This window comes from Athene noctua, chromosome 2 (genome assembly GCF_965140245.1).
Source record: "Athene noctua chromosome 2, bAthNoc1.hap1.1, whole genome shotgun sequence".
Lineage (NCBI taxonomy): Eukaryota > Metazoa > Chordata > Aves > Strigiformes > Strigidae > Athene > Athene noctua.
This window is the reverse complement of record NC_134038.1, coordinates 13276370-13299566: the sequence shown is the minus strand read 5'-3', so window position 1 is coordinate 13299566 and position 23197 is coordinate 13276370. Positions and strand designations below refer to the sequence as shown.

At 39.1% G+C, this 23197-nt stretch overlaps 1 protein-coding gene across 3 annotated transcripts in view; it reads right to left on the bottom strand.

Annotated features, from left to right (window-relative positions):
* Positions 1–6766: 6766 nt before the first annotated feature.
* TMEM65 (transmembrane protein 65) overlaps positions 6767–23197 on the bottom strand; it is a 34505-nt gene continuing 18074 nt past the window's right edge. For all 3 annotated transcript variants that reach the window (XM_074898464.1, XM_074898465.1, XM_074898466.1), the window contains 6 exons: positions 18377–18421; positions 16192–16259; positions 14859–14913; positions 13648–13690; positions 12539–12644; positions 6767–11012 (listed from right to left, as the gene is read on the bottom strand). In XM_074898464.1, the coding sequence (XP_074754565.1) occupies positions 10917–11012; positions 12539–12644; positions 13648–13690; positions 14859–14913; positions 16192–16259; positions 18377–18421 (413 nt within the window). In that variant the 3' untranslated portion in view covers positions 6767–10916. The remainder of the gene's footprint in view (positions 11013–12538; positions 12645–13647; positions 13691–14858; positions 14914–16191; positions 16260–18376; positions 18422–23197) is intronic.

The window sequence follows — 23197 nt, the reverse complement described above, 5'->3', positions numbered from 1 at the left end:
GCAGGAGGAAGGAAAAGTAACAGCAGTAAAATTTTCCTATTTGTTACAGCTGTCTTGTGACAATCCCTGAAATACTCCATCCTGTGTTTATAAGCACAGGAAAAACGGAGATTACTTACTTGCAGAGAGGATAGTGCTACACAGAATTAATAGGATATACAGAAAAGAGCAGTATGTTTCAACAGTGACTAAGACTGGTTAAAAGGGATATCTTTTCGATATATAAATACTTTTCAGTGTGCATATACACCAACCATGGGGAGGAATTACTTAGTATGACACACTGCAATTCAAAGCAGCAATCTGGAGAACAGTTAAAAGTGAAGGTCAAAAAACCCCCAACCAACAGCCACTATTGAAAGCAAAATGTATTAAAGCTGTAGATCACAGTTTTCAAAAGAACTACAGCATCACCATGTCCGCAACATCCCAGACATGATACTGCCAAGCGTAGTCAGAACAGTCATTCATGGACAGCAGCATCAACAGCTAAGGGCGTTTTATTATCTTTTTGAACATTTACACATCTCCACAGCATCCATGTAAAGAAAAAAGCACGTTGAGAAAGTGTGCCACCACCATTCCCTCTGCATTTTCTTACAACCTGGAGGAAATAAGAGCAATTACCCCATCACCAACATATCAAAAGGAAGTTACCAGCCAACTTTACCCAGAATAAGATTAGATGAGTATGTGAGATAAAATATGCAAACCCCACAGTGCATACTGAGTCAAAGACAGTTCCAGACATAGGCAAGATCAGGGGACACAAACCCTGGTACATCAGCAGACACCGACCTGTCACTTGTCCTGTGGCAGACTGTTTCTTTCTTATCTCTTGTCCTGCTTCCTGGCAGCAGGAGCCTTCCAGGCTCTGAGTCTCTGCGCTTGCTCTCTGGTCTCTGCTTTCACAGGTACAAAGCATGGACGCTGCCCCCGAGGGACTCTGATCACACCGGAATTACTGCTGACTTCACCTGAGCTCTCGGAGCTGTCAATGTGGCAAAGCTCAGGGCACGCGGTGGCACTGGTGCAACATGGGCACCATGCCTCCTGCACTACTATGCCCGGGCTTGGGCTTGTGTGCAGGCGTCAGAGTACTCATCACTCCACTCACAGAGCTGGATCAGATGATTTCCTAAATACTTCCTAAAAAACTACAGGAACTAAATATAGAGATTCATGACTCCACTAGACCAGATCATAAGTGTGTGTGAGTCATAATATATCTTGGAGACTTATATTTAAAGGGCTTTCATCAGAACATTTTTAACCTGATTTCTATGAATTGATGACACAAGCCAGATTATTTTGGTGGTGGATTATGTGAAAAAGTCTCTTCAGCAACATTCAGTGCCACTTCACCATGCCATATACAAGATCAACGCCATAACAGAAAGCAACAGAAGGCTTCATGCTTAGTTCAAAGAGCAAGAAGCAAACAAAACCTATTAAACCAGTATGGTAACCACACAGTGAACAAGTTAACTACCACTGTATCTTCCATTGTGGCTGGAAAGGTCTTTTAAAGGAAATAGCCAAATCATAAATTGTGCTAATAATTGCCATCACCTAACTGAAGTGAAACACAGACTACCAATAATTACCCATTATTGCTCTTCCGTGTCAGTGGCAATGAAGCCACAATGTGTAGTCCAAAGGCAAACAAAAGAGACTTCAGGGCCTTCAGGGTCTTGGGACAGTTGGTAAGGGAATCTTCAGCACAGGTAATTTTTTCCTCTATCTTTCCAGTTGTGGACAGCAGCATTAGAAGAAACAGACAGATCCGGTCTATTAAAACGTGGTTCCGTGACTGGTGTCACTGCCACAGCTTGGGAGGTTTTGATAACGGGACGGTCTACACAGCACCAGGCCTGCTGGCGTGGGATGGGGTTCATGACCTAGCAGAGATCATTGACAGAGCTTTAAATGAGACTTGAAGGGTGGGGGGGATAATATCAGGCTTGTCCGTGACAAGCTGTGGGACAACACACCAAGGTTGGAGGGATGGTGCTAGTGAGGGCCCTCAGCCCGCTGCTCTGTGATGTGCTGGGTACACTGGAGCACACTTAAGTCATATGGAGATAAGCCAGGGGCTCCTGAGGTAATAGGAGCCAAGAAGGGAACACCAGTGAAATAATTCAAAGGAATTAAGGGGTGTTCCTCTAAGAAGGTGACATGGCTGACAGTCCAGTTCCTCTACACCAATGTATGCAGCATGGACAACAAACAGGAGTTGGAAAACACCCTGCTGCTAGAAAGCTACAACCTAGTTGCCATTACTGAAACTTGGTAGGATGAATTCCATGACTCGAGAGTGGCAATAGATGGCTACAGGCTGTTCAGAAGGCATAGGCAAGGAAGGAATGGGCAGAGAGGTTGCCCTCTACATCAAGAAATAGGATAGAGTGTGAACAACTGTCTCTGAAAAATAGCCACAAGTTGGTTGAAAGCTTATGGGTAAGAATTAGAGACTGAGGCAACAAAGGGAACGCTGTGGTTGGTGTCTAGACTGCATGACCAGTAGGAGCCTACTGAAAAAGCCTTCTTACTCCAGCTACAGGAGGTATCATAAACTAGAAGAGGGTAGATTTAGACTAGATATAAGGAAGAATTTTTTTACAGTGAGGGTGGTGAAACACTGGAACAGGTTGCCCAGGGAGGTGGTAGATGCCCCATCCCTGGAAATATCCAAGGTCAGGTTGGACGGGGCTCTGAGCAACCTGATCTAGTTGAAGATGTCCCTTGTCAGTGCAGGGGGCGTTGGACTAGATGACCTTGAAAGGTCTCTTCCAACCCAAACTATTCTATGATTATATGATTACAGGGAAAAGAAAGTGCATCCTAACAACTTTTTCCATTTTAGATTCAGAGTGAGAAAAAAGACTTTGTTCACATGTGATGCTGTCTTAACAACATTTATCCAGTTAGGAACTATATGATAATAGTTTTAATATATGCTATTATATTATCGTATAGGAAAAAAACCCACACTATTGTTCTCAGTAATCATTTACAATGACAAGCACAAAACAGAAACAGCAACGCTTGCTTTTTCGCAGCCTGACTGAACATACAGGGAGCATCCTAACCGATTAAACTGGAAAATAAAAGGATTAAGAAATAAAACACGCAGAATCCATCACGTGTTTACTATGACTCGGTTTAAATCAAAGTCAAGTCAATACAGGACCTGCGCTGAAGTGGTTTTCATCAGATAGAACCCAGAAACCTCAGAAGCTTTGCAATGATCTGTGGGACTGCCAGAATGAAAGATACTGGTTTAGATTGAAAGATTGCTGTTGTAACTTTTTCAGATCTTTTAATAAAATTAATTTGTTTGTATTTCTTTGAAAGGAGGGTTTATTTCCTGTGTTCTCTTATTTTGCAATTATATTCTTCAGCGTTTCATTATGTGCCCCCTACGCAGGTATCAGAACTACAAGTGATTCAAGGAGACACAAGCAAACCCAGCACTGAGGGAGCAGCTGCAGAATATTCACAAAAATAATTTCTTTTTGTAGGCCACAATTCTCTTAATGACTCTCACTAACACTGTGCTATATTACACCATTGACCTACCTTTGTGTTATACCAACTTTCAGCAACATCAAGCTGACAGCATTCAGCAGCACATTAGTTTTAAGTATGCTATTAAATTCCTTTTTGTTGGCCAATTTCTTTATTTTAACAGATTGCATTTTTCAAGCAAAGCAAATTACAACGGGGAGCCCCACTGCTGTGCAACATGTGACATTTGCATTGTTTGTCACAGCAGCTGAAATGAAAACAAAAAAGTCACAATTTGCTACCCACATGGAGTGTCACAGAGAACAGCCATCCAGAAAGCAGCTCTTCCCCGCTGGAAAGTTTCTAAAGAAGTAATTTGTTTCCCTGTCACCCCTCTTCACTACCAAGCTGCTGCGCCTGCAATTAAAGTAGGTTTGCTTTAGAACAGTAAACAGTTCCCATCCAGTGAACTAGTTATTTCAGTTCGAAATAAACCCTTCCATTTCACCTACAGGCTGATTTGCACAATTAGTAATTTCACTGATCAGAAGCAACACAGTGAAGACCATGTCGATCAAAACCTGTGCAAACTCTGGCCAAAGGATAGGGCTAACTCCAACACGCTCCAAATATCAAGCCTGGAGAATAATAGAGGACAAGGATTAACATAAACATTGTATTTTTAGTGCAGAGGCTGTATAGCAGTAACGTCCTGCCTGCAGAGCATGACCAATCCCACCCTGAACAGGACACCTACAATACATCAGACAAAATACATTCTCCAGTGCTGACTTCTACCACCTGCAAAGGGGTCATGGCACGTGTAACCCAGATGAAGTTGCCCAGCTGCAAATGGAAAGGCTACATTTAGGCAGAGAAATCCCATTTCAGGAATCCCCCTAACATATATGAAAACAGAGCCTTGAAGCCTGCAGGACATCTGAGTTCACCAGTACCCAGAACACTCCCCAATCATCTAGAAGACCCATAGAAACACCACACGCAACTGCATTTCGGCTTTTCTAGGACTTTATAATCTGCCAAAACATACACCCAGGCCATTAATCTACTGTGGAGATAAGGAGATGTTTATTCTAAGAGACATTAAGGTAGCCTCCTCTTCTTTAAATATCTGAATGAATAACTGCCCTGTTCCTCAGCTTGCCAGTATAACCCTTGGCATAAATTAACACAATACAACAGAATAAATTATTTCCCCAGAGGAACCATTCCACTGTCTGCCTGCCTTTACAAGGCAACTGAGGACTATAAATGAAGATGAGGCTGCCTGTCACATCATGACCTCCTCTTGGGATGCTTTCCTACAAGCAATGGCTCTCGTCACAGCCTCTCTCCCAGTCCTGCCATCCCTTAGAGGTTTTGGTGCTCTCACAGAGGAAAGCGCGTAGAAGGAAAACACCACCTTTGTGCTCCTACACAAAACGGGACAAGTAACTGACCAGGGGAAGCCATGTAGAGAAAAAGTTGCAGATCCGCATCAAAGCTTATCTGAAACTTCACCAGAAGGGGCTATTCTCCTTTTAAGATCTAACTCACTTTTGATGAGGTCTTTGGCAACCAGGCCATTGTATTGCAAAGGTAAGTCACCTGTAATCATTCTCCTCTTCCTATTCGAGGACTCCTGTGTTCAAAAGGGGGAATTTTACTATCATTTTTCCTTTGACAGTTACTTTATGCAGGGACTATTAGCAGCTTAATGTCTGAGGTGTGCACTCTGGGGGAGGGAAGCCTCATAAACCTTCTTCCAATTCCCCAGCATGTTAAAAGCACTCTGAGGCACAGAGAACAGCAAGGAAGTAGCATGAATGCAAATCACAATTTTCTCTCTTTGAACAGATCATCTATGCATCCCCATGTAGGGAAAATGACCCAGCAGAATCCCATTCTACTCCCTTTCCTCCCTGTTCCTACCTCAAAGTAACAGAAAAGCCATTTTCAGCAAAAATAGATAGCATCACCACAATGCAAACAGATCACCCTGTCAAATCCAAGCAGCAGTGCTGTGCAAAGACAAGAGTGCACTCTCTGTTACTGCACTACCATCCTGCTCAGGGACAACCTCTTCCCAACAAGAACGGCAGCTGCAGGTCCAGTTTGGCAAATCTTACTCTTCAGATGTGTTTTCTAACCAGTGAATGGTCCCATTCAGTACGCTTCACAATCCACTGCAAAACAACCTATTTACTGATAGGTAATATCAATACTTACATGTCTGGGAGGACTTGAACCCTCTAAGCAAAAGCATAAGGCCCTTTTCATAATCAATGATAAGTAAATAGGACACTAATAAGCACAGTATCAAAGAATAGAACACAAAATGAACACAAAATGCATCAGGTTTGATGTCTTGGATAATTTTAGTATTTCACAGCAACTTAAGTCTTTGCACACACACACAGAAGGAGCAACTCTTGAGACTGTGGAGCTGCATTCATAGCTGCATCAATATTTAAGTCAGTTGCTTAGATACCTATGGACTACTGAGGTGAAGACTGTTAAACCAGAATTATTTCCTGCCAGTTCTCTTCATGCTGATGCAAGAGACCTTATCTTGGCATCATCTACTCGCAGGAGAGATACTACATCAGCACACCACAGTCACTGTTGCTACCCAAGGTCACTATTCTGAATTACATACCTGAGGCTCAAAGACTGCCCTGCTCAAATATTAGTGACTACAGTCTCTTGGGGGAGCAAGGGCTGGGCAAAGCTCAGATCTCTGGAAGGTAGCATTTGTTTTGATTGGGGGAGATAACTTTCCACAACAAAACAAGAAAACCCTTCTGCATTTATCTTAGCTGGCTTTTAAATTCCAAGTTTCCCCAAAATCCTCTGTCCCCACCCCAATAGTGTAATGAAGCAATGCTCTGGATGCCAAGGGTCCTGAACACTGGGACAAGGGTAAAACAGGTGCTTGAATTTGTGTTATGAGCATATTAACTGCAACTTGTAGCTCTAGCTATTTTCTTAGTATGTTAGGTTAAAAAATTCCAGACATAAGAGTCTCAGAGCAGGATGATTAATTCCTCAATCCTTTATTAAAGTCTTTAGTTTATACATCGCCGCTCTGTCAGCTTGTCACTAGACCATGTAAAACATCAGAGAAGAGGGAAATGTTGACTAGAAGTATGATAGACTCTCTGAACAACATTAACGAAGAGTTCTACTATACAATGCAATCAGAATAAAATAACAGCCAACCTCTATGGGTTGTTAAAACGAGATGAGAGCATCCTTCCAGTACAGATGTTTTATTCACAGCACTTCTTTATGCACAGACATCCACAAAAGGGACTGACCAAGGAGTGAAAAAAGGTGAAGAGCTCCAAAGTCCAGGAAAGTTCAAAAAGGCTTAGTTTGCATACAAAACCTCAGTTAATTCCAGAAGTTCAAGTGCAAGTGGACTTCTGACTAATATTAACCACAAACACCACAGTTTACCACTGAAACATTTTAATTGTTTAAATCGCTCTCTTCCAAGCATGAAGAGAGAGAAGTACCACTCCACAGTCGTATCTCCCATGACAGTGACAAAGGACCACTTTCTTACAACTTAAATAATAAATTCCTGTTTTGTATAACTGAGGCTGAATACCCACAGGATATTATTAACATTTCCCCTCCAGCATCTGGTCTAATAAAGAAACACAGAACAGCTTTGCTGTAGTACAAAAGTTTACAGAAAGTCTGACAATTTTAAAGACAATACAAAATATGTTGTCGGAATTCAAATAATTTAGGTAAAAGTATATGAATGAGAAAATATTGGCAAAAAGATTTGGGTAACTGTATTATCAGATGTTCTTTGTCCCTAGAGATAACATACAGTCAAAAATACATTTATATTTTAAATTACAATAAAAGACAGCATTTTAAAATAAACACAATTTCAGGTCTACCAGCCCTTCAATGAGAATAATTCCTATTGACACAGAACAAACTGATAGAATAAAAAAATGGAGCAATACTGAAGTCTCTGAATAAGCCTGTAGTGTTTGTTTTTCCTTTTGAGGAGAGAGAAGACAAGAGAAAACAAAAACGAGTGTTTTGTTAGGGCTCTCTCCTCAGTGTTTTAAAAAGTGTTTAAAAAGTATTTTAAAAAGTGATCAGAGCATGAGGGATTACTTTCATCCACATACCCCAGAAAAACCTACCCTCCTTGAAAGGAGACAGGGCACAGATCTTCCCTGCCACACAAAGCAGTACCACATCCACACAAGAGTGGACACTGCAGGCAAAGCAAGCTACCACTACTGTACTCAGGGTGGCAGCTTGACCCCAACAAGCACTTTCTCTCAGCATCCAGGTCCACTATTCCTCTCAAATCACTAATTATTTCTTCACATTTGTCCAACACCGAACCCCCGGAAGTTACCATTTAGATTATGGTATCAGACAACAGCCTGAAACACCCAGATTTCTTACCATGTGTCACTTGCCCTCCACATTTTTGTGGTCAGCTAAATATTTTAACAAGACAACATGATTAATTTCTTTGAAGATATTTTAGTTCATTAATTCTCGATAAAAGCATTGGTTGCAGTACATTAGTTTGACATACAGAAACAAAACGTACTCAGTTTACATGCACAAGCTATTTAACAACAGTACATGGTCTTTCCTATTGCCATTATAAAATGAATACTACTATGACAGATGACACAGCCGTCCAATTGTTCTCATAAGCTAAAGAGTGATGAAAACAGTGTTCCAGTCGGTATGACAGCAAAGAACAGAGGTTTGGCCACTTCTTCCAATGAAGATGCCAGTATCATAAAGGGAAACAGTGTTGGAATTACTGTAAAAACAGCTACAAAAAAAGCTATGCAAAACTGTTTTGATGTGTGCTTCAGTTTAAAAAAAAAAAACCAAAACCAAAACCAACACACATGAAATATTTACAGCTTTGTATAGAAACATACCAGAAACAAAAGTAGTGCAGAGGAAGAAAAGTTAAGAGTTTAAGGCAAGACAAATGTGTGGATGGCTAAAAAAAGACCTGTCACTGAAGTACTGTAAACCAGCAGCAATCTGTTGGGGAAAGAGTGCATAATTTTCTAGCAGGATTGTTTTTTGCGTTTTGTTGGTTTGGTTTTTTTTTGTGGTTGGAGGGTTTTTCTGTTGGTTGTTTTTTCTTTTTTTTATAAAGCTTCCAACTTTGAAAATGCAAGCCAAAACACCCCTGCATTTGTGTTCTATGCCTGGCTGAGATTTCTTTCAGTTTTACAGTTTGGTCCAGATTCTCATGGTTTAATGTACAATGTACAGTACATGCTACTAGGACTACTCACAGCAAGTTTTTAAAGTCTGCTTTTCAAAAACCAGATACAACACTGTCATTTTCATTAAAGGTTGATATCAAGATTCAGTACTGCTGTTAAAGGGCTCCTAGCAACGAGAACAGAGAAGTCAGATTTATGACCATGAGATAAGCAATGACCTCTGTAAGATGTATATCTTACCGTAAGACTTTTCCTTACAGCAAATAAGTGTCATCAGGGGATTTTTCTTTTTAAAATTTTTTTTCAAATATTTATTTCTAGGTTTCAGAATTACTAACAATTCCAGCAATAAAACTTTAAAGTGCACTTTGGCTGTGCCTCTCTTCTTAGCGTCTTTTCCAAATTGTATTCAAACGGGTTAGAAACTCTCTCCTCTAATCGACAGTTACCAGTTTAGCATTATGCTACTGGCAAGTCAGATCCTGAAATATGAATATTCAATAGTTGTAATCAAATTTATTCATGACCATATAAAAAAAGCACAGTTACATGTGGCTGCACTGCCAGATCTATAATACATCAAGACTGCCAAAATAAAAGGCAAAAAAGGAAAAAGGCCGCAAGTCTCCTTTTTTTGTTGTTTAACTAATTGTCTCAAAGAAAAAAAAAAAAGTAGCAAGTCTTAAACTTAAATACAAAGTTATAATCTGCAAATCAGGTCCTCTAATCCAGACTGGTGGTACACTTTGTTTCAGCTGAACCACCCATTACAACCTTGCAACGCAAACTTACATCTCATTCATACCCTGAAGCGTTCCCTGGTCTTGTCCACCCAATCAACTATTCACACCTTACTTTAAGAAGAACAATAAAAAAAAAAAGTTGTTTGTGGTTTTGAAACAGTTAGTCTGAATTCTTTAATACCACACTCAAAACTCAGGAACACAAATTTAAGGATATCTCAAACTCAATTCTCAAGACACTGTTTACAGAAGAAAAAAAAGAGGCATGAATATGGAAGTACAGAAGGTGTTAAAACACACTAAAAATGGACCTGCTAAAGAGCCTACACTGGAAACACTTACCTTGTCAAAGCATTAAAATGATAATCTCAGAAGACAATTCAGAGACACTTAGTCAGAATTATGAAAAAATGCAAACTAGACTGTTGTAGATAACCAAAATATCTAATCCAAAGGCAGTGCAAAATGATGGCTGGTGAGGGGGCAACCAGTTGTGGCAGGTGCACCCACCCAGTGAAAACAGGGCTTCCTGGCCGCTGAAATGTAGCAGCCACCGATTTCTCTTTTTGTGCCCTTGTTCTCAGGGCTTTATGGTAATTGGGGCCCTCAGCCAATAAGGGCTGACATTGACCACAGATCAGACTTGGCTCAGGTATAAACGGAGTCCCCTGGGGAGACATTTTGAGCTAGTCCCTCCTGGATCGTTGCACTGTGGTCAAGGATTCTCCCCTTGGGTCAGGACGCTGCCCAAAGAAATTCCCTGAGGTTGAAAGCCCTCATTTTCTAGGTGAGTGACCAAGCATTTTGGATTGTTGTTAAATCCTAGAAGTCTGCGTGGTGATAGTTTTTGTCCTCCTCTCACAGACATATGAACCTGCTGTTTGTATGTTTGCAGAGTGCTGGTCAATTGTGTTGAAACTTTATTTTGTTTGTTATTTACTCATTTTGAGAGCCTCCACAAAACCAGTCATCTTGCAAAGCGAGTGACTTCAAATTACTCATCACTGACCTTCTCAATAATCTGCATTGAAGGACCTGATGGACAGCAGTGAAATTTTTGTCATGCAATTAACTGTTAAGCAACCAATATACAACTCAAGAGTGATACTGTCACCCATGGTGGATTATTACAGTAAAAATCCATTAAAGAATAAGATCAAAAGGGAAAGTGGTAAACATCAGTTGCCGTAAGTGAAAACACTTCAAAAATTTACAATTAAATAAAAAGTTAAATGATATCTTATAAAAAGAAGTACTGAACACAAAGCCACAATAAATTAGTGTTTCCATAAAACGACATGCTGAAGGTTTTGTTCCCAAGTCTATACATTTTTTACTGTCTGTTAATTCCTAAATATTGACAGCGTAATTGAATAATTGAGGTACAGTAGTTTACATTTGTATCTGTCTTGTAAAAAGGTTAATTTTTTTCTTCCAGTTTTTCTTCCTCATCACCAAAGAACAACAAAGGAAACATTCCTAAAATGCAGCCAATGGTCACTCCAATAGCTTTACCCTAGAAAAAGGAGGAAAAAATTTTCTCATTGATCAGTTGTTAGTCATTTGCTGTGGAGTACCAACACAACCAGGAAAACAGACCCTTTGTTCTAGTTTTTGGTTGGGAGCCACACTTTTCCTAGCATGCAGACTAGAAACAAAATCTATGAGAGACACACAGATATGACAAGGTTAGAAACAGCACGTGCTGTGATAAGAGAGATATAAAGACAAAAATTTTGAATAAAGAAGGGAATGACTCAGAAGGAGGTGCACAGGTGGAAGGGAGGAGACAGATTCAAAAGGATTAGAAGGATGGTCAGGATGACAAGGAAGGAAAAAAAAACCCACCACACACCTCCCACCCACATTTTAGGTGCCATTATAAATGTATCTGCTTGCATCTGGTAATGCAAATTATCAAAGTCAGGAACAAGGAATTTCTTGGAAACATGACAGCTTGTAAAAGGCACAAGGCAAAGACTTAAAAAAAAAAAAGATTAGAAAACATTTCATAATTGACTTAGATGTGAAAGTCAAGAGGAGAGAAAGAACTAACACAGGCAACATCCAAATCACATCACCAGCTGTAGGTGGATAGTGTTGAGAAACTTGAGACAGTGGGTAAAAAAGAAAAAATGCTAGCATACAGGTGAAGATGCTCAGAAGTGCTTTCACAGAAAAGTGAATGAACTGCAGTGGAATAACAGGATTTTGCCACAGACTCAGCTTCCACCAAGACGACTTACATCAGACAGACTAGAGGGCAGCCCACTGACAACATGCCAATTCTTTCCTACTCAATGCTTTGACCTATCACTGCTAAAAGCAGACTTTTTTCCCCCCCAACTTTGTTTCATCAAGTGTTCCTCTTCCCTTAAATCTACAAAGATACTTCTCCCCATGAAGGTTCATTCTAGGAAAGTGAAAGAAATATCCGTTTCTTTACTCAGTTTCTTATAATATTTCTTTAATCAAAATAAACTAACACTCTCATTGCTAAGTGGGATTGCTTCAGATGTTTAAATGTTAATTAAGTAATCATCCTGAAAATTAATCTGCAAGGTGAGTGTCCCGTAACTGTAAATGCAGGCAGTGAATATTACTCAAAAGTTAAGATTACCCAGGGGAAAGCTAATTCCACATTGAAGCTAATTCAGAATATTAGAAATGAATACATACTAGCACAGGTATATGAATAGCAAGAAATTCACAAAGAAAGTATAGGAGTAAACCACTAAGAGGTCATAACTTTCAAATAAGCTGTCTTATCACAGTAGCCAGAGTTCGACCCAGGTATCTGCATACAATACAAAGTCACTGCTGAGACCTCCATGTTACTAGTCATTCAAACCACCCAAGCCCAAAACAATCCAGTCTCATGATGGTCCCTGACATAGGCTCACAACTAAATCTTCCAGGAAATGGCCAAAATGTTGGTGGCTATTAAGTATTTAATGGCAAAAGTGGCAAAAAGGGTTTATCACGTATTGCTTTAAACAAAAAAGGCTCCATGCAAACAGTGCCTACCTACAGGATACTCACCAAGTGTGCACTGAGACGTGTTTGCCACATATCAGCTTGTTTGGGTGTCAGATCAGGGATTGACAGACCCAGTCGTGAAGCTAAAGCTTCTACATAACCTGCAAGACTGTAAGAACAAGAAAACAAGTACAAATAATTTTGGATCTGACAGTATCGTCTAATAAGGATTTTGAAATATCTGAAGTGCTTAACTTAAAATTAATAGCTTCCCCTTCAGCTTACTGGTAAAGCCACCAATAAGTAAATATGGGAAAGCAATCAGACTTCTGATGGTCACATTTTGCAATGTAAGGTAACTAATCTTCTCATTGAATTAATAGGCAATTTTTCCAGAAAAAAAAATCGCAGTGAGACACAACTGTTGTGACCATTACTGCATTTCTGCAGAGCTTGTAAGTAACCTTTACTGGAGGAAAGGTTACACACACACTAGTTAGTAATAACCTTTGTTATTCGCAGAAGAAAAGAATTAGAGGGAAGGTGGGAATAAAAGAGGCATAACAGACAGCTTTATTTTCAGCTATTAGTCAGAAATTTTCTTTAAAAAATAGTTAGGTGTATCTATTTATATCAGAAATAGGTATGCCTAGATCTGAAGACATTAAAGATACAGAATTGTTTTATCTGAGAAGGAAATGTCTTCAGATCTAGGCATAACCACCTGAGGAGGTATATTAGGTATATTCTAACACAGCAATATATTACATCACGAAAAATGTATTTTTCCATTTTGTATTTTAATGAACACACTTTTTGTAGAAAAAGTTCTAATACTTCCTTAAAATCAAGCATTACTTACAGAGTTCACTGAATCAGGTTAAATGCCAACCCCAATTTTATCACTTAAAATATATAATACTGTAATAGCAGGAGTGTTATTCTGCCTCAGAACTACGGCACTGCAGTTTTAACCTCAACAAAAATCACCTAATAGTTCAACTTTTCTTATGAAGGACAGAATACACTTCTACAGTCATGTAGCTTACTGAAGCAAAACTCAGCTAGGAAAAAAAAACAATTTCAGCAGTTTATGTATTTTAGTTCAGTAGCACCAACAGTGTTTGCAAGAGAGAAAAAAAACCATATACTCAACACAAGTTCAGACATACCCCAGTCCGGCTAAATCTGAAACAAGGTTTCCCAAAGCTGCAGCTGGAGGGAGGAATAAGGAAGAGAATGGGAGAAGACAAAGTATTATTTTAATTACAAACAAAACCAAACAGTTCCTCTCTCTTTTCTCAGTACTTATAGGACAAAAGACTAGAAGTAAGCTTCTTTTAGAGTTTTTCTTCTGACCTCATTGCAGTTTGTAATAATAGCAGCAGACTAACAATAATAGAAGAAAACTTGAGAAATATAAAAAAATACAACACTGACACCTGGAAATCAATGTAACAGCTTTTCAGATCTGAGTTAAATATGGCCATACGCAGTTGCCAGTTTTATACAGCTAAAGCTGGACACCAAGCAAGGCCTTCCAGTGCCTGAAGGGGCGCAGGAGCAATGGAAGCCAGAGGAGCTGTTACACTCGTATGTAGCTTTGATAAACCTTCCAACATATCCATGAACTGTGTCAGTTTAGGAATAAATACTGTACATACGATTGAATAAAGTTACACACTTAAGATACATGATTTCACAGCAGATCTTACCGAGATAAGCTTGCATGTGACTGTCTTGCATTGCAACAGAGGGCTACAAATTTCCAAATTAACTTGTTCTGCTGTATACATTTTCATTTAAGCTCTCTGCATGCTTTTGAACAATGCTGCACCTGCAGTTGGTGCATCCATGAGCAGACTTTTTCCTCTGACATTGCAGAGGCAACAAAGCTGCTGAACAGAGCTTATCAGTTTTGGCCAGTGCAGGAACAGGGTGGCTGCTTGGCCTTCCCACGGTATCACACAGAGGCAGAGAAGCTGCCAAGAACACCCGCCAACGCAGTAAGAGGACACCAACACTGATCTTCACATAGCACTGCAAGCAAACAGCAACTTACAAATATGTATAGAAACACACATAAATATCAGACACTAGGGAATTTAGAGCAGTTCCACTACAGAAATGCAAATACACTTTGCCAAGCAACCTAGGATTTGAACTTTTAGATTAAACCCAACAAGCTTTCAAAAGCTATTTGAACTGAAATTCCATTTCTGCAAATGGAATTCATCCTTGGTTCAACCAAAGATTGTTTCTTTATTAAGAAAGGCAGCTGCAAGCCCAAGGAAGAGCTATTTCTAGCCCTGTGGCCCACTTCCAGCCTAAAATATAGGCATGTACCATGTTAGTCTATACATACTGTATTTTTATTACTTGCCTGCCATAGTTGAAATTCCTAGGACAACTCCAATTGACAACTCTATTTGGGTTCCCTGAAAAATAAGAGTTTTCTCATTATTTAAGGGATTTGGAGTTAAAATACATTATATTGAATTAATTGGCGAAAGTATTGTTTACCACTTAAGACTGAAAGGATAAATGGACAGTAATTCTACTAGATTTGCACAGCTCTTACCCTCCTAGCATGTGTATTTCCCCCTAGGATAAGAGACTAGTTCTGATATTCTTTTAATAATTTATATTGTTTTATAATGGCCACCTAATGGACAAAACTGTAATTCCTATTTCTGCACACCATTTTCCCCATTGTAATTCTTAGCTGAATGCATAGCTTTGAATGCAAACTTCTACAAATACTGACCAAATAAAACATCGTATTATAGCTCCTTACTTTTTCAGTTGAAGAAACTAAATCATAGTGAACTGTACAATGGAACAGCATTTCAAGGTCCAAAGATGATAGACAAGGTGCATAAATTAAAAGACGACACGTTCCAGTTGGATGTAGGAAAATGTTTTCCACTGTGAGAACAGTTGACTATTGGAACAGGTTGCCCAGGCAGGCTGTGGAGTGTCTGTCTTTGGATCTTCCCAAGACCCACAGGATAAAACCACAAACAACTTCATCTGACCTTAAAGCTGACCCTACACTGCGCAGGAGGTTGGTTAGACTAGAGACCCTGAGAAAATCCCGAGCAGGAGCAAGACTAAAGGCCTACTGGGTCCTGTGGTCCCTTCCCACCTGAATTATCCCATGATTAAGATCACACTGTCAATGATAGTTCTACACAAGGAACAGTATCTTTGGCCTTTATCCATCTTCCTGTTCCACTAGCCTATTTCATCTTCCAAATGAACAGGAAAATATCTCATAGTGTTACCCAGAAATGCCAGGCTACATCAGCTCAAATCAATATCAGCACTAACATTGCCTGAGAACAAAGGAACACACCAACAAAACCCCCTAAGACTATTCACCAACACATTATAATCACATTATCAGTCAGTACAAAAAAAATAATATTGACTACATGATCATAAATGTGTTATGCAGAACAAATTAGGAGAAGAAAAAAGTAAACCTCAATTCAGTAAAATCAGTTACAATATTGCCCTTAGAAGGAACAACACTGCATTCTGCAAAGGCTGAATAGAGCACGGACATTTTCTTTAAAAAAGAAAAATTAAAATAGAAATTAGTGAGTCAATACAGAGAGAACAGAGTCTTCCTGAAGCTCTCATTTACTCATGTAGTACTTGTACAATATGAATTTTACCAACTCGATCAAGGAATTAAATAACAAACTTACCGCAGCGATCATAATTGCGTTATCCAAAAATCCAAACCCTACAAAAGGTAATGCATTGTGGAAGAACACTAAAAGAAATAAGTAACAAAGAGAAAATAAATATTCATAAGGGAGTGCACTAGTTCACACGAACTACTGAAATGTCAGTCTAATACTGCCTTTAAGAGAAACAAAGACAACATAAAGAAAATCCCTTTCCTACTACTTCTATTAGTGATCTTTTTATTTCTGACAAATTTGGTAAAACCTTCTGCTACCCCTAAGTGTTACTAGTAGCTTGTGAAGAACCAGTTACAACTTACTCTGCAAACACTTGTACAATTTTGGATGGAAGCCACTTATGCCTACTACTGCATAAGAGAAATATTTAAAACTACACAAATTTTGACAGTATTTGTTTATTTCTAACTGATGTTGCAGTATCAATGAAGGATTGCCAAACTATCTCACCATACTCCCCACATTCTTCTCTTGCTCGAAATAAAGCCTCTTTCTCTGAAAGTTCCTCCCTATTCCTGTGCAAGAGCTCCATCTTCTTCACACACTCCTAAAAATTCATATTTTAAGAGGAATGTTTGGAGCTAAGCAGTTGTTATCAAAGCCCCTTCAGCTTAATCTGCAAATGCTAGTATGTCATACAGCATTGATTATCTCACTATTCAACTCAAACTTCTGTGTCTTGATTTTGTTTGGGCACTATGCTGAGAGCAAGTTAGACTTGAAGCTGCTCTTCAATACATTAAGACATCAAATGCCACCTTGTTTCATGCATTTTTTTTTTCTTTTCACTCCCAAAACTCCAAGTAACCCCTATTTAAAAATATTTTCTATTGCAAGAACTTGGAATATACAGGTCTGAATAATTTCTAACAAGCACAGTGTTACTCTAGCATTCCCTTTCGTCCTGCTCCATTTTCTCTTTGAAGTTTTAGTTTGTAAGTTTCTGATGGCAATAAGTGTTGAATTTGCACAGCATTGCCTCCAGCTGAGTTCCAAGGTGGTAGCATCCTAACACTAAATACAGCACTGAAGACAGACTACATGACTAAAAAAACAGCCTAGAAAGTCAGAACTTCTTGGGTTTTTTAACATTTTTAGATGCATCAGCTATTCAGGGTTTTTAGGTTTTTTTCCCCACTTCAGGTGTGACCAATAATTCCTGTATTTTATAAACTTGAGATGCAAACATATGAAGAGGAAAGAAAGAAAAGGGCATGAACCTCAGACACGTGTGAAAAGAAACTGGTATAAGTCCCTTTTAGGTTTACCTTGTGCAGACAGCAAGAACCCACAATCATATAAAAAAACCAGAGTCACACTCAAGAGGTTATTCATGCTCAGGTATTGGAACATGTTTGGACTTCTGTAACTACTTTGTAAGAACACACATACCATCTTAAATGCACAGGTAAAAGACTAAAGCACAGAACGTATGAAATTTTCCAAATTATTATTCTTTTTTTAAACCATCACAGGACAAAACTCCCCAAAACATAAATAACAAAAGCACACAGATGCCTAGCATTTTCAAAATGTGTGCATCAAACTCTGGAGCTACAAAGGGAGCTCAAATTCTTACTGAAGTTGACAGAATTTTGGATTCCATAGAGTAAACAGAACACCAGGGACCAAGCAAAAAACCCAAAGAAAAATGAGCGAAGATACCTAGAATAGGAAAATGTTCAACTAAATACGTTTGCTCACTGACAGAGTTTAAAAACACAAAGATACCCTGTTTTGGAAGCTAAATCAGAATTTGAATGACTATGGTATCATAAAAAATACCAAACCTATTCCTAATTTCTCTGCAATTTTCTCCCACTTCTCACTTCACTTAAAATATATGTGATAAGAAGCAAGTCATTAGTTTTAAGCTTAAACACAACACCCCCCACAAGGTACTGCAGCATCAACACCACTCAGCTTACAAAACATTTGCTGCTGGCTTTAAACAGCACGGTCTCATTTGGGCTTTCTGTCCTACTTTCACTAAATGGTGCACATTCTCCAGCTGAGGTGTTATGAAAATAAAGAAGGCAGGGTGACTGTTAGTTCTTGCTTTCATTTTCTGTTACTCCATATGACAGGGATGAGGACAGACCAGCACTTGTAGGAGAAAGATGAAGCAATTCAAAGACAGACGGCACAAGTACTGAACCACATTCAACAAACATTCTTCTTTTACCATGTTTCAGTTGTCCTGGAGATGGTGGTGCAACCTCCAACTTCTCTAGAGAAGTCAAAACGAAATAAGAAAGTTAGCTAGTTCATCACAAATTCAGTTTATTATATTATGAAGTGTTTACCAAATTATTAACAGGCAAAAAAGCAGTCGTGTTATTTAAAGGCTTTAAAATTTGAAGAAAAATGCTTTACATCTACATTTATATTATTTTTACAAAAGGTAAGATGATATTAAAAGCTAAAAAGTCTTAGAATATTACAAGACTAAACTAGTATAGTGATTATGCAAAGTAACAGCATACATTAGAAGCCACCCAACAGCCATCTTTATTACTGAAAATTAGAAAAACACACTAAAATTAGAGAAAAACAAGACATTTAATAAGAACTGCATTTTAGTATTTGTTTTTAGAGGTCCTCTAGGCAGGCATCAGACAACCTTCTTTCCTCCAGAGAAAGTCTGAAAAAAACCCCAAACTCTGTCTTTTCTGTTCTGACAGACTAGCGTGAGAATGAACGAAAAATACTACAACATTAGAGACCACTGATTTCAGTAACAGCAGATCAAGTCTGGTCATTTGATGAATGTTTCAGATATCCTGGGTTCAAACCATTAAGAGCTTGGGAGGACCAGGACGTCACTCCTGAACATGACAGAACAGTCTGAAGGAATCTAATAGAGGTGATGCACAGAATGCAGCAACAGCTACCTATTTCACAGGGACAAGGGAAAGAAAACAAGCTACGTTTTTAGGCTTTTTTGTTTGTTTGTTTGATTTAAATGTGGATATTGAGCATAAGACCCCTTTTAAAGCAGAAAAAAAGTTGCCCCAGTATCTTCCAGTATTATGAACCCTGAGCTTTTGACAAGTTGCTTCCATGCTTTTGATTAGGTAACTTCTATAGAAAAGGATAAAAAATGGCAAAACATGACAGGAGTCTACAACACTACTTCAAGTACTCAGATTTTACTTGGTGCACCCAAGTACATGAAAAAACAATGCTGCCAACACAGCATTTGAGCATACGTCTGAACAGTGCAGACTAGAGTGAGTATCCCTGCATCCAAGTCACTCCTATATTCAAAGCTACTGTAAAGGAGAAACTGAAATATTCACTTAACTTTTTTTTTTTTTAAATGGTTATACTATAATACCAGTATTCATTCAACCAAGACACTGACTTCCAAAATAATTTCATTAATTTAAGGTCTTAAACTATAAGAACCTTCAAGCTTTAGCAGTTATTGAAGAGCTGCTTCTTCCCTCTGCCCAGCAAAACTACCTAAGCTCTGCAAACACCAGTTGTACTTATCATGCAAGCAGGAGAAGTACAGCACAAATATTACAGAAATAAAGGTTACTTTTTTTCCCTAGAAAATGCCTAGGAATTCAGAGATTCAAACCTCAGGCTGGAGAACGAACATCCCTATTAAACAGGGGGAGCCCTGCAAGAGCCAGTCTTCCAAAGCCACAGGCATCACTGGTGCCTGACAGCCAGAAAACATCAGATCAAAATTTTCAGTTTATATTCAGGAACTGGATGGGACTGACTGGACTGGAGATGGGACCCATTTTTCCCAACACAAGCTTCCTCTGCACTGGTCTGCATATGGTCTCCTTCCATCCTCCCAGGTTAAGCAGAGCTTTTACAGAAGCATGGAAAAAGAGCTCTGTCTATATATACTGGTACTGCCCTTGCAGCAGCTTTTCTCAGAGACAGCAAACCTGTACAAAACTGGGCAAAATCAGAGCCACTTTGGACCAAAGAGATTAACTGAGGCAACTGTTTCCAGAAGCTCTAGATGCTCTGGGGATGGCCAGGCAACCTAGGCCAGCACCATCACATTCCTGATGCTTTTCTAACCTCCTCTTGTTCCATCCTGCTGGATGCCAGGGTGAGAATGAAAACCCAGACTCATGAACTCAAGCACAGGAGGTCACTGAGAAGAGTGCTGCCTGCCCTCCACAGCCTTCTGCTCCAACAGGAAGCTATGACATCAGCCAGCTATCACACTGTCCATGTGACACTGCCACTGAAACCATCCCCACTGAAGTACTATCTATTCTTCAGATACAAGGATTTCACTATGAAAAACTGTAACAGCATAAACTTCCAGGAAACACTCTATTTATCTCTGAGGAAGACATTTTTTCATAGTTTGCCCTGATTACAATAACCAGTTGGTTTAGATAATTCCCAAGTGAAGTATTTTGGGTACCAACACAGAATACAGAAGACTATCTGGTTTGTAACAAATTACTACAAAGCTCTAGAACATCAGTCTTGTGGATTTAACTACAACTGACTTTTGAGTTTGATAGCACATGACAATCTACATAATTACACTCTATTCAGTGTAGCTAGAAAGCTATTTAAAAAAAGCTAAATCCCAGTGTATAACCGATTTTAGAAACTTACTACCAAAAGGAGGAATTGAAGGCAAGCATTTGGTAGGAGATGGAAAAAAACCCCCCACACTTTAACATCTATGAATAATGGGAGTTTCAAGTCGCATGAATTAAAAAGGACATAAACCTCCTCCTTCAGAGCCTAAGTCAGGGACTATCTTGGGATGGTTTTAAAAGGAGAGGCTGAAGACATTACTTTGGAGTTAGAGGAAAGATAAATTAGTGCAAGGTAGAGGGAAAACAGCAAGTGATCAAATATAAGTGAAAATTGCTTTATCATTGACATAACTTGTTTCAGCAGCATGGGATTCCTCATAAAGAGCTATTTTATGAAGCAGGGCACCGAAGGTGCTTCAACACCACTAGGGCAGTCAAATGTTAAAAGAGATGTCACTAAGGACAGCATGGTGGCACGATGCTCTGGAGACCAGACTGCTCTTGTCCAGCCATAAGAAACCCTTGCATAGGTAACAGCTTTCTTAGAACATATGTAAGAACTTTTTTTTATAAAAAGAGAGTCTTGACAAACTCATCTGGAAGCATGCCTGACATACAGCTTCTCACATCACTGAGAAAAATTCATCTGGGAAAAAAAGATCTGGGATCACATGTACTAATGAGACAGGGATAGGAAAAGTCTGATAGAAGTAGTTCAGGTAAGCAGTGCAGGTCAGCCCTGCTCATGCATCAGAGAGGGAAGCTCCAATCCTGACACTCTCTCTGACTGAGCCAAGACACATCTTTAGCCTAGAGAGGGCATCTAGTCCCAGCCCTGCTCAAAGGATGGCCAAATCAGACCAGGATGCCCAGGACCTTGTCACACGGTACCTGCAGGACCACACTCAAGGAAAAATCCCTTCCCTGTGGAGCACCAAAACATGCCTTTAAGCACAAAGACAACTTCACAGACAGCTGAAGTATGCTCTGCCACTGCGAGGTACAGAGCACTGCCCGCTATGGGGAAGAGGGCTGGACCAGCTTAGCTCTACTTGCAGAGGCCAAGGCTTAGTTTAAAGCTGGGACATTGGGAGGAAAAAAAAGAATCAAAGCAGGAAGAATTAAATAACCTCTGTGTCATGAAAGCCAATAACCTTTTTACAGAATCACTTCCAATACCACTTCTTTAAAGCATAACATACTTCAAAACTCTGCAACATATGAAGGCACCTGGGGAATACACCTCGCAGAGAGCCAAAAAAATTCTTTAAAGCAATTTTTTAAAACTCTAGATAGCAAAATGTATTTCAGAATAGGGTATTTAGTCATAGGAAGCTGTTCTGACTATTTGAATTGTCAAGGCTCCGCAAAAAACAAGAAAAAAATAATCTTCAGAGTACAGCAAAGGAAACATGCACTTCTCTTGTTTTACTTGAGGGAAAATAAAAATCTAAATTGCAAAACAAGAACTGAATACAGTCAGAATCCAACAGTTCAGACTTCAAATGTCTGGGAAAAAAACCCTGAAGTACTCCAGTACTGCATTTCATGTTAGCCATTCACCAGCTCATCCTGTGCCATAGTGCTCAGTAAGACACCAGAATTCATCTTATCGCAGAAGGAACAAAATGAAATGAAATAGCAGCATAGGAATAGTGCTATTTTGCAACTGACATTCATTACCATAAATGAAGTTATAAATCAAGGTTCAAGTGCAATACAGGTCACACACCCCGAATTAGCAAAGTCTGGGGAGCAGAAAAAGAAATATAACTGCCTCTTAAACTGTTTTTGATCTATTTTAATTTACAGTATCACTTTTTTGCTAACTGAAGATTTACTTTTTTAAAAAATAAATAGAACTCAGGGGGGAATATAAAACTGTCAACATAAATACCACCATTATCCACTACTTGGCCCAAATCCAGCAAGTTAAATTCACTCTGGCAATTGTAGCCAATTTAAACCGAGACAGTACTTGCTATTTAGTTTTAAGATTATTTTCCTTAGCTGACACCCCCCCCCCCCCAATTTACTAACGGATAATGGAGGTGCATTTATTCAGGCAGTTGGTACAAAAGCCCAACTAAAAACCAGACAGCTGTCATCACCAGTTTTTGAGTTACCCATATTTAAAGAACTAGTACAAAAGAACTTGCAAGCCTAAAGGCAGGTGTTATGTTTTATTAAAATTGCAGCTAACACTGCCGTAAAATTTTATAGCTAAATCTGTTACTGTCACCCAGGGGCAAGAGACACGTAACAGTGTTAGGAGGTACTATGGCCAGGGCTAGCCTAGGAAGATACATGCTAGAGCTGAGTAGTGTTAAATCCAAGACAAAAATACGAGCAGAGTTTTATGAATTTTTAAACAGTAAGCAAATTGTTAAGATCAATGATTTCACACTGAATATCAATAAGGGAAGGAATAGCAATAGGAAAAATATTAACAATTCACATCCATTACAACCTCA